Raw genomic sequence first — 12,330 nt, 5'->3', positions numbered from 1 at the left:
AGAAGCAGGAATGCGGAAGTCAGTCCTAGCTACCAGGTGAAAGTAAAGTACAGAGGCTAAATTCCAAAGTCAGTTTTTAACAGCAGGGGTGTTAATCTCAGTCCTAGCTAATGCACCCTGTTTACTTATCCCAGACAGCCCCATCATTCTCCCCAGGGCGCCTGGGGTCTGGGCAAATAAAGGTTAAACAAAGGTTCTTCAGAACTTCCCATATCAGTTGGACTTGCTTGCCACCCACCTGCAACCTGCCCTGAAGTCCAGGCATGTACCCTGACAGGGATTGCAACCGGTGAACCAACCATTCCCAAGAGGGCACTCAAACCACTGAGCCACAACAGCCAGCGGGTTTGTTTGTTTTAATTAAAAACATATTTATCCAGGTTTTAATACTTTTAGTTCTCTAACTGAAAAAATTATGCAAACTGAAAAGTTAGAAAGATTCTGTGAATCTTATGTTCAAAATGCACTGATACATGATCCAAAGATAGCAGTATAGTTGCCCTTTATGACAGTAGTAGCTAAAGTGAGTGCATGTCTGTTGCACTCTTTTTCCTGGACTCCTGCAGGAGTACCTAGGACATAGTGGGTGCTTAGTAAATATTGTGAAATGTTTGCAAATTTTTAACACCTGGGTGGATATATACATATATGTGTGTGTGTGTATAAAATCAGTCCATGTAGAAGATATCCAGGCATGAGATGTGAAAAATAGAGACATTTATTGAAGAAGATACAAAATACAAGAAATATTGTACTTCAGACAATAATGCCTCAGTCCTCTTCAGAGTAGACACCTTAAAACCTTCCACTGTTCTCCTAGTCATCATCATCTCCTGGCAAACTGAGAGAAGCCGAAATACAGGTTGTTAAGCAGCAACCTAGGATGCAACGTAGAAGAAAAGGCAATTTCAAAAAGCAAAGCGTTTCTGTGCGTAGAATCCAAGTTTTAACTGGGAACCTGCTGAAAAAAGCAGAGCAAAGTAGCTGCTAAGCCTGCACCGGCCTACAGCATAACCAGCAATCAGGGAAAAGAATAGGGTCATTTTTTTTCCCGGCACAAAGGGCGGGGTAGAGCTGCTCCGGTGCGCGCACGGTGCGCCACTGCCCTCTACTGCCTGGAGAAACAGAAGGCTACACAGTGAATGGAAGCTGTGTCTTTTCCACTGCGGCTGCACGCAGAGTCTGAGACCCCAGTGGCGGCCGGGGTCCAGCGGGGTGACGATTCCCATCGGCAAAAGGAATAGAACCTGCCCAAAAGGCCCCAAGCAAGGCCTCTTCCCCTGTTCCCCAGTGCCACTTGGGACCCCGCCACGTGAGCCAGAAGTCCGGGCGTGCGGGCAGGTCGCTTCCCAGAAGCTGGTGCTGCCCTCGCTGGGATTGGCGGGTTGTGGGCATGCGCGCTGGAGCCTTGGGGGGCTTCTGTGGCTGTCTCCCCCACCTTCTCGGTGGGAGTGTCTCTGCAGGTTTAGTCCAAGTTGTGGCTACAAACTATCACCTGAGGGACAGAAACCCTGTAGCCGAGGTAACTACCGGCGGGGCAGCTGCAGTCTTCCGGGGCGGGGTGTGGGACCGGGGACCAGGAACGTCCCCTTAAGGTGCTGTGGCTCTGTGGGCGGGACTAAGGGAGAGGTGGAGGTGGAGCTGGTGTTGTGGGTCAGGGGGTTCCTTGGGCTCGTCCCTGCCTCTTCTGGCCACCTTGGTCGTCGGGTGTGAAGTCACGGAAATTCTTCTCTCGTGTTTTTGAGCTTGTTTTAGTTTTGAAAAACGGGGAGTGGCGGGGGGGGGGGGGGAACAGGCACTGACTATCAAGAATGACGGTGCCGAGTTTCTGTGGTCGGCAGGTGGCAGTGTGGAGCCACGAATGCTTTTTCTACCCCGCCCTTTGCGCTGGAAAAAAAAGTGTTTGGAGCCATTTCCGGGATATTAGATCGTTGGTCTGGGCCTCCTGACTGCTGGGCCCCTTCCTTCCAGTGGCTGAACTGCTCCATTCTTTGGCGTTCCTGCTGAAAACTGGGTGTCTTGGATCTTTGGTATCTTCAATTTCTGATTCTGTGAACTGTCTTCCCGTTGTCTTTTATCAGCATACTTTTCAGTTACCCCGCCACTCAAACCTCATTGTACACAATTTGGAGGACTGATTTAAAAGAAGGTGATGTAAACCACCCTTAGGTCACCCTCCCATGACCACTATTAATTAGTGTGTGATACATTTCTTGATTGGTCTTCCCGGCCGGTAAGGGTGCACTGCGCACACAATGAGATTCATCTTGCGGTGTGACTTCAACCTCTTTTATTTTAGAAACTCAGGGTTTTAACATGAGGTAGCTGTTGTAAAAATCATTTGAAAGGACTTGAATGATTTCCATTTATTCCTCTTTTCAACAGTGTACATGGTCTTAAAGATTGTAAGTATCGTACACTCGGCGAATGGAAAAGAACCTGTCCAAACGGCCCCAGTAAGGCCACTTCCCCCTTGGTGCCCTGGGAACCTGCAACAGGAGCCAGAAGTCTAGGAGAGCAGCAAAGTTGCTTCTCACAAGTGGCGCTGCCCTCCCTGCGACTGTTGGGTTCTGGGCATGTGCGCTGGAGTCCTGTGCCTTCTCTGCCAGTCTCTCTCCCAGTGTCACTGCAGTGTTAGGCCCAGATCAGGCTGCAAACTGTTATGTCCAAGTGGGACCAGTGATACACACTGTTGCAGGATTTCCCCAGGTGACTCACCCAAGGCACCTGTAGCTATCCCCTCTTTACTCTCCTCCAGACTTTTCACCCCGACCCCACCCCACCCCATCCTCAGTCCTGAACAAGCTATTCCAGGGATGCACTCTCAGGTGGTCCTCATTCTTTGCAACCATGCAGGCGACCTGTGGGCCCATGAGCCTGAGGTGGTCAACAGGGAGCCTCTACCTCCTCAGGGACATGCTTCTCTTCCTCTGGACCCTGCATCCCCACACCCAAGTTCTTGCCTGGGCACCAGGGAAGCAGGGCCCCACTCTGGTCTCTCTTCTCCTTGATCTAAGTTTGTAGTATTCTCCTCTGTCATCACCTCAAAACCATAGCCCGCTCTTCTAGCACACCCCCTCCAATGCCTCCCTTTAGACAGCCTTCGAGCTCACGGGGCCTCCTGTGTGGACCCCATAGCTTCCTCACCATCCACCAGGGCTATAAACTGCCCCTCCGACACACTGCTCTTCCTCCATTCTACCCTTTCCACACTCTCGTGCTGCTGTTGGTAAGAGGCCTATCTCTGCCTGTATCAGAGCAGAGCACTTGAACATTGGTGGCCATTTAAGCTTTCTTTAATTCTCTTAAATCCCTAACTAGAAGAGCATTGATTCTCACTTTCACCCAACACCACTGCCTTCCTCTCTAGTAACCCTCTGGCAATCCAATGAGCTTTCCTAAGAACGAATGCAGAACACAGAAGCACAGAGGTAGGCCTACCCCCTGCTTCCCAAGTGGAATGGCCCTGTTTCTCCCCTGTGGCCCTGGGCATGGCCCCTGGTGTCTGCAGCCAGCCCTCACCTGTGCTCGGCATCCCTGGCCTTCCACCTGCTCAGGGACTGTGCTCTTGCACTTAGCAGTAGTCTCCTGAAATATCGCCTGCTCTCAGCACACGGCACTATCCCACGAAATTGGGGGAACCCAACCCCCTTGCACATGGAGTCTTGCTCCTCAGTCCCCTTCAATAAGGCTTAAAAAAAGAGATTTTATTTATTTATATTTAGAGAGGGGGAAGGGAGAGAGAGAGAGGGAGAGAAACATGAATGTGCAGTTGCATCTCGTGTTGTGTACCCGCAGCTGGGGATGTGGCCAGCAACCCAGGCATGTGCCCTGAGTAGGCATTGAACCCGTGACCCCTTAGTTCACAGGCCGGCACTCAATCCACTAGGCCACACCAGCCAGGGCCAATAAGGCTTTTGCAACCCCGTCACACCCCTGCAAACTGGTCTACTCAAGGCCACCAACATTACTGTCCAGATTTTCTGATCCTACCATGAGCGTTTTATGCCCTTCATAGATAACAGCTCTGGCACCTGTGGCACATTTACCAAGTCCATTTTCTATGCCTGTGTGTCTTTATCCATTTCAAAGAACAAAGAGTTATGTGACAATGTAGCCCTTTTGGTTACCTCCACCTCCCTCTTCAGCGAGGGGTCAGGAGAGAGGAGGAATGATGAGTGCAGGAGCCAAGCGCCTGCGTGGGTGGTAGCCATGGGATCCTGAGCACAGGTGAGGGCCGGCTGCAGTCAGGAGTGGGCATGCCCAGCCTCAGTGCTTCAGTGTTTTCACAAACAGGTGGGCTTGAGTCCCTTATTGGACCACAGCAGGAGAGTGTATATAGAGGCAGGGAGGGGGGTGGGGTGGGGTAGGGGGAGGAAGGAGCCAGAGAGATGTGGTAGAAGTGGTGTTTATATTTCTGGGTAGGCTGGATAAGGAGGGGCCTGGTGGTTGTTGAGGAAGGCTGTGGGATCCTCTCTGCAGGTCCCTAAAGGTCCATGGCTCTCTGAGCAGAGGCATCAGAGGAAGTGACCTGGTTGACCGGGGCAGGGTGTTCATTCACAGGTGATCAGAGAAGGAGTGCTAGAAAGGATCATCATGGAGAGGCACTGCTGCATCTCCTGATGCCCAGGGCGTGATTGTGGGCAGGGGAACATACTGTGGGGCGAAGAACCTCCTTGAAGATCCAGATTCTCTGGGTTGACTGGGCCGGGCTCCTGTACCTTGAGGTCACCTGTCGGGTTCGGAGGAATGAGGGCTGAGAGGAGGATGGGGTGTGTGGCATTGAACTCTTGCAGAGATGGATACGAGTGGGTGCACCGGGAGGAAGGCGAGGGTATAGGTAAAGGTCCCGCGTTCCTGGTAGTGGGGCTGCCGGGGCAGTTGGGTCAGAGGAGCTGGACCTCACCGGCCCGGCCCTTCAGCCCCAGGTTCTGAGGTGGTCTGCAACACAACCTGTAGTACAATACCCACTGGCTAGGAGACTGGCAGCGAGCGCACTGGGACCCACGCGCGGGCCCACAAACGGGCAATCAGCGGGAAGTCCTGTCTTCCGGTGCTTCCCTTTAGGGGTGGGACTTCCTGCCAGTACCCCATTCTGAGGGCGGGACTGGAGAAAGGGCCCAATCGGGGCTGGGCGGGTTCACAGCTTTCACGACCACGGGTGTCAGGAGGGGCCCTTCAGTGGGGAGCGGCAGACGGGACACTTTTGTGCCGCGGTCGGTGGCGTGCGGTTTCTTCGGTCAGCAGGGGGCAGTGTGGCACCATGCAGTGATCTGCTTACCGCTCCCCCGCCCAACCTTCTTAAAAAAAGTGTAGACGGAAGTCACGGGACGATTCCCGAGAACAAATGGGCGGTCCCTTCTTGGGTCGGGGTTGCTCCCTTTGGTGGCAGGGCTACCGAAAACGTAGGGTCCGGTTCTGCGACTTGTATTTCTCTTCCTCTAAATGGAGGAGAAATTGGCTTTCTCCAAGTTGTTTGCCTTTGAGCTTTTATTTACTTATTTTTGTAGTAGACTGACAAGTGGAAATTTACTGACAGGATGTGAACATGATGTTATTGCAAGAGTGACATTCCCCAAGGGAACAGTTGTTTAGAGCTTTATGTTCCAGGAAGGAAAGGGCAAACGGTGGGCTCAGCATAAAGACCAAATAAGGAAAAGAAGAAGAATAGGCAGAAAGTTAAAATTTTTACCCTGCAACAGAGTGAGGAGAGCCAATGAATACCCAGGAGATAAGGAGGTTGCCAATGGCTAACTGCCAACTCTGCTTTTGGAAACAGCTTGCTTGCTCTGCTAATCCTATATAAGCCCTCTAGTCTGTAAGCCAGGCGCGGCTTCCATGTTGTAGCTCTGAGTAGCCACGTGACTTCGGTCACAGTTGGGGAAGTCCGCCCCTGCGCAGGTAAAGCTTTTGGCCAATAAATAACATCTTAAGCTCTAAGTGTCTGGACATCTGTTTACTCGCTCTTCGAATACAACATTTGGAGGCCCCAGCGAGATCCACTTCCCGGGAGGGAGGTTTCCTCCAGGAACTGAAAGAGCGGCCGGCCCGGTAAGTTCTGGGAGGATCCTCATTTGGTTTCGGTGGTCTAGACCTTTTAAGCCTCGAGGTGATAGGCGGAGACGGAGCTAGGCTCCCGTGACGGTCGCATCTGGTTTCGGTTTCGCGCTGCACCGCGCTGGGTGACGTATGCCTGAGAACCGCGGTTCGCCTGTGTGTGATAAGAGATTGTGCTTGCTTGTGTGTTTTCTGTTGGTCTTGGTTGTTACCGTTCTTGTCTCTGAAATCCCCAAGGTCGTCCAGCGCATCAGGATGGGCCAGAGTGGATCCGTGCCCGGGTCACCCCTCGATTGCCTATTAAATAATTTTTCTGATTTTCAGAAGCGAGCGCAGGGTTATGGCGGACCGCCACCCGATCCTGAAATCCTCCGGACCTTCAGTGAACTGGAGTGGCCGACTTTCGGTGTTGGGTGGCCCTCCGAGGGAACCTTTGATTTGCCCTTTCTGTTCGCCGTCAGAGGGGTAGTGTACCGGGTGCCCCACCCCGATCAAATGGTATATATTGATGTCTGGGTGGACATTGTGCAACTGACCGCCCGGGATACGGCGGTGCCAGAGTAACGGGCGGAGGGGAAGACGGGCAGTGTGTCTGGCGGCACCCCGAGGCGGAGGCAACAGGCCTAGAGGGGCCCCGGGACGCTCGCAGCAGCAGACGCCACCGGAAAAAGAGGGGCCAAGGCTTTACCCCGTCTTGCAAGGGGACTCTGAGGATCTCTTAGTTTCCCCTTCGGCACCGCCACCCTACTCTCATCCTCAGCCCGACACCACCCCTGGGGGAGGAGTGCAGAGTCCTCCGCACACAAGGGGAGGAAGTAGGTGGGGGGGGGGAGGCACCGCCCCAGGGCGGCGCCGACATCTTACCCCTTAGAGAAGTACCACCAGCGCCAGATGCACCCCCGCGGGCACCACCCCGGCTGATTTATGTCCCCTTTTCCACCAGTGATTTATACAATTGGAAACATCAAAACCCTCCGTTCTCAGAAAAGCCGCAGGGGCTGATTTCCTTGCTGGAAACTATTTTCAGAACTCGTCAGCCCACGTGGGATGATTGTCAGCAGGTTTTGCAGACCCTTTTTACCTCGGAAGAACGGGATAGGATAATGAGGGAGGCTGCGAAGGCGGTGATGGGGGAGGAGGGAGAGACAGCATATGGGAGGCGGGAGGTGCAGGATATTCTACCCGAGGAGCCCCCTAATTGGGACCCAAACTCGAGTGGAGGAAGGGAGGCGCTCCTCCAGTACCGCCGGGCTCTACTTAGAGGACTAAAGGCGGCATCTAGGAAACCAACAAATTTTAGCAAAACTAGTGAGATAATTCAAGGAAGGGAAGAGTCCCCTGCGGCGTTTTTAGAGAGACTTATGGAAGCTTATAGAGTCTACACCCCACTTGACCCAAGAGCTCCAGAGAATAGGAGGCTGCTGAATATTGCCTTCGTAACCCAGGCTGCCCCAGATATTAGAAAGAAGTTACAAAAAATAAAAAAGTTTGAAAAAAAATCAGTAAATTAGTAGAGATCGCCCAGAAAGTGTATGTGAACAGGGATGACCCAGAAATAGGGAGGGCAAAAGAAGTTGCAAAAATCCTGATTGCAGCCCAAAAACCCCCTCCCAAGAATCAGAAAGGGGAAAAGAGACACAGAAATCAGAGGCAGCCATTAGACAAAGACCAGTGTGCATTCTGCAAGGAGAAAGGCCATTGGAAACGAGAGTGCCCTAAGTTACAGGCTAAGAAGATGGAGCAGGAGGCGGGACCTGCTGTGCTGCTCCAAACCTTGGACTGAAGGGGCCCGGCTCCATCTCTGTAGGCTCCCAAGAGCCCATGGTCACTTTAGATGTTGAGGGGAAACCAATAAACTTCCTCGTCGACACGGGAGCCACCTTTTCTGTCCTAAAGCAGCCACAAGGAAAAGTACAGAAAGCAAAAACTAAGATAGTAGGGGCAACAGGTAAAGAAGAAGCATATCCGTGGACCACGGCCCGGATAACGAACTTGGGTTCAGGCACTATTACTCACTCCTTCCTAATCATCCCAGATTGCCCTTACCCCTTGCTTGGGAGAGATTTACTGCAAAAACTTCAGGCCACTATTACCTTCCGAGGGAGCGACCAGCCGGGTGGAGAAGGCCCAGCAGAAGCTAAGCCTGGGGTCCGGCTAGAGGTAACCGTGCCAATCTCAGAGGAGTACTTGCTCGCAGCCCTCCTCGAAGGTAAGGAGGGGGATGATGTCCCACAAGACCTGCTTTCTGAGATACCTGGGGTCTGGGCAGAGACCAACCCGCCAGGGCTGGCAGCGCACCAGCCCGGTCAGGGTGCGACAGTATCCCGTCCCAGCTCGGGCTAGGCAGGGCATAGCCCGGCACCTCAAGCGCCTCCTGGAGGCAGGCATCTTGAGGGAATGCCAGTCACCCTGGAACACGCCCTTACTACCAGTCCAGAAACCCGGGACCCAAGATTATCGGCCCGTGCAGGACTTAAGGGAAGTGAATGCCCAAGTAGAAACTATTCACCCCACTGTGCCTAACCCGTACACCCTTGTTGAGCTCACTGCCCCCGACCCATGTCTACTACTCAGTACTAGACTTGAAAGACGCTTTCTTTTGTATCCCACTGGCGCCAAAAAGCCAGGAGATTTTCGCATTTGAGTGGGGTGATCCAGAAAATGGACTAATTGGGCAATACACCTGGACCCGCCTGCCGCAGGGTTATAAGAACTCTCCCACTATATTTAGTGAAGCCTTAGGCAAGGACTTGCAACCTTTCCGCACCTCTCACCCCTCCGTAGTGCTCTTGCAGTATGTAGATGACCTGCTCATCGCGGCCACGAGTCCGAATGAATGTGAAACTGCGACGAAAGACCTTCTGCGAGAGCTAGAGGAGAAGGGGTACCGAGTGTCTGCTAAGAAGGCCCAGATTGCCAGACAGACCGTGAGTTATCTGGGCTATAATCTGCAGGGCGGACAAAGGATGCTGTCCAGCCAACGGATTCAGGCCGTGATGCAGATTCCTGAGCCCACCAACAAGAGGCAGGTACGGGAATTTCTGGGGGCCGTGGGATATTGCAGGCTCTGGATACTGGGCTTTGCGGAGTTAGCCCGGCCTCTCCATGAATTAACCAGAGGAAAGGAGGACTTTTTCACATGGACACAGAAAGAGAGGCAGGCCTTCCAAGCATTAAAGGAGGCCCTGACCACGGCCCCCGCACTGGCCCTGCCTGACCTGACTAAGCCCTTTTAGCTCTTTGTGGCTGAGAAGGGGGGAGTAGCCCTCGGGGTACTAAGGCAAGAATTAGGGCCCTGGAGGAGACCTGTGGCCTATCTATCCAAGAAATTAGACCCCGTGGCCTCGGGTTGGCCGGCCTGCCTACGGGCATTAGCCGCAACTTCTGTGCTGGTGAAAGAAGCCAGTAAACTAACTCTAGGACAAGATATTCAGATAATTGGAGAACATTATTTGGAACAGATATTGAGAGCCCCGCCTGACAGGGGGCTGTCAAATGCACGGCTTACCCAGTACCAGGCTCAGCTGTTAAATCCTCCAGCCGTAATGTTTTTGAAAACAACGGCGTTAAACCCAGCCACCTTACTACCAGCCCCAGACCCCACCATTATCCATGATTGCTCCCATGCGCTGGATGCAGTACCTGGGTCTCGGCCAGACATGAGGGACCAGGCATATGAGAAGCCAGATCTCACCCTCTACACCGATGGGAGCAGCTATGTTCAAGATGGACAACGCCTTGCTGGGGTGGCAGTGGCCACTGAGACTGAGGTATTGTGGAAGCAGGCATTGCCTGCTGGAACTTTGGCACAGAAGGCTGAGTTAATCGGACTGACTCAGGCCCTGAGGATGGCTGAAGGTAAGGTTGTAAACATTTACACTGACAGCCGATATGCCTTTGCCACGGCCCACATACATGGGGCAATATATAAAGAAAGGGGCCTCCTGACTGCAGGAGGCAAGGACATTAAAAACAAGAAATTTTGGCCCTTCTCGATGCCATTTGGCTCCCTGCTAAGGTGGCCATAATCCACTGCAGAGGGCATCAGCGGGGCGAGACGCCAATCATTAGAGGAAATAACCTTGCAGACGCAGCCGCGAGAGAAGCAGCCGCGCAAAGAGGGAGTGTGCTGCCACTGCTTCCTCATCCAAACCTTCCACCGTCCCCTCACTACACTGCTGAGGAAGAACAACTCGGAGAAAAGTTAAGAGAGAACAAAAACCAAGCTGGGTGGATTGTTTTGCCAGATTCGAGGATATTTTTACCCCAGGGAGTGTTAGGGAAGGTGATACAAGACATTCACACCAGTACCCACTTAGGTCAAAACAAGCTAGACAAGCTAGTCAGGAAATATTACCTAGGGCTAGGATTTAGGGATGCAGTTCATTCAATAACCGCTAGGTGTCAGGCTTGTGCCAAGGTTAACGCCCAAAGTAAGAAATTGCCTCCACTTATTAGATATAGAGAGAAATTTCCTAGAAAATTATGAGAACTAGATTTCACTGAAATGACAAAGGGCACGTCCAGATACAGATACCTCTTGGTACTAGTAGACACTTACTCTGGGTGGGTAGAAGCCTTTCCTACCAGAGGTGAGACTGCGTCCACAGTTTGTAAACTATTAAGAGAAATTATCCCTAGGTATAGAATACCTCTAGCCATAGGATCAGACAATGGGCCCGCTTTTGTATCCAAGGTTTCACAAGAACTTGCCGCGAGGCTAGGAATTAACTGGAAACTACATTGTATATATAGGCCCCAAAGTTCAGGCCAAGTAGAAAGAATGAATAGAACCCTGAAAGAAACTTTAATAAAGTTAAAAGAAGAGACCGGCAGGAACTGGGTTGAGCTACTCCCTTTCGCCCTCTTCAGGGTGAGGTGTACCCCTTACGTTAAGACTTGGGCACCCTATGAAATTATGTTTGGACAACCTATTCCTCTAGTTCCCAAACTCACTGCTGAGGAATTAGAACTAACTAACTCTAACTTCCTCAAGTTCTTGCAGGCTTTGCAGAACATCCGCCGTGAGGTGAGAGCTCTCCAGCAGGAGAGATATCCTAGAGAACAAGGAGCAGAAGCTCCGGAGCCTGGACAGTGGGTGTGGATCCTGAATCATCGAAGGGGGAGTCTGGAGCCCCGCTGGATTGGGCCGTACCAGGTACTGTTGAGCACACCTTCAGCTGTGCGAGTGGCAGAAAAACCCTACTGGATACATCTTGCCCACATCAAGCCGGCCCCAACACCTGACGAGAGTGAAAAATGGAGTGTGCAGCCAGTTCCAGGGGAACCCTTACGGGTAAAGTTCTCCAAATCCTGACAATCCTAGTAGTCCTAGGCCCCCTACTGGGAAGGGGGTTTAGGATCCAAGAATGGGTGCTGATCAGGACTGCTGATGGTACTGTGATTGCTACCAACTATACGTGGGGAGGTGCTCCGGTTTCCCTAAAGACTGATTTCTCTAAGTTTTTTGATGATCGGTTCTGTGACTCCCAGGCGGCCATACCCGTTATGAACACCCTCGTCCCCCGCCCAAGGCAAGTCCTATTCTCCGCTTGCGAAAACTTAGCCAAGAATTACGGCCTGTGGTTCGTTAATTCATACGGGTGCCCCGAGACCACTAGCAAAACAAAGCCCAGGTGTGGAGGGTTTAGAGAATTCTATTGTAAAGCATGGGGTTGTGAAACCCTCGCAATGGGCTGGACGCCAGGAGGAGGGGCAGATAAGCACATAACCCTCCTTAGGGAAAGAAAGACACCCAAACCTGAGGACTGCAAAAAAGACAACTGTAACCCTACCACCATAACTGTCCTAAAACCCGACGACCCCGACTGGATAAAAGGCCGTACCTGGGGAATAAGACTTTACATAAGTGGAGAAACTGACCCAGGAGCCTTCATTACAGTTAAAAGGCTACCTGTTGGGAACAGGCCACTGCTGAGGGGTTTAGGAGGGGCTGCCACCCCGACCTCCTAGACCCGCCAACCCGCCCAGTAGGGTACCACCCCCAGGGAATCTGTCCCTAACACCTTTCCCAACGGAGGAAGGAAGAACTAGCCCAGCTCCTTTACCTACAAGGGAAGCGCCATAGTCTCCAAAGGATGAGCATAGACCGCAGGAAGGAGGGTCCACCTATGAACTACTAGATAAAGTCTTCCCCTTCCTAAATGAGACCCGGCCAGAAGTCACTGAATCTTGCTGGTTATGTTTGAGCCCCAGGTCTCCCTTTTATGTAGAAATAAAGATAAACACCTCAGGGATAACATTAAACACAGT

General features: G+C 52.2%; 1 protein-coding gene across 1 annotated transcript; it reads left to right on the top strand.

Moving 5' to 3' along the window:
- Nucleotides 1–1,142: 1,142 nt before the first annotated feature.
- On the top strand, nt 1,143–11,406 carry LOC128627431 (uncharacterized). Its single transcript, XM_053665249.1, has 5 exons — nt 1,143–1,215; nt 1,292–1,522; nt 8,093–8,266; nt 8,842–9,086; nt 11,054–11,406. Exons 1-5 carry the CDS (start codon nt 1,143–1,145, stop codon nt 11,372–11,374), a joined length of 1,044 nt encoding a protein of 347 aa, XP_053521224.1. The 3' UTR covers nt 11,375–11,406.
- Nucleotides 11,407–12,330: the final 924 nt, after the last annotated feature.

Source organism: Artibeus jamaicensis, unplaced genomic scaffold (genome assembly GCF_021234435.1).
Source record: "Artibeus jamaicensis isolate MK-2021 breed Jamaican fruit bat unplaced genomic scaffold, CSHL_Jam_final contig_392, whole genome shotgun sequence".
Taxonomy (NCBI): domain Eukaryota; kingdom Metazoa; phylum Chordata; class Mammalia; order Chiroptera; family Phyllostomidae; genus Artibeus; species Artibeus jamaicensis.
Note: the sequence above shows the minus strand (reverse complement) of the source record. Positions and strands in the feature narration are given on the sequence as shown.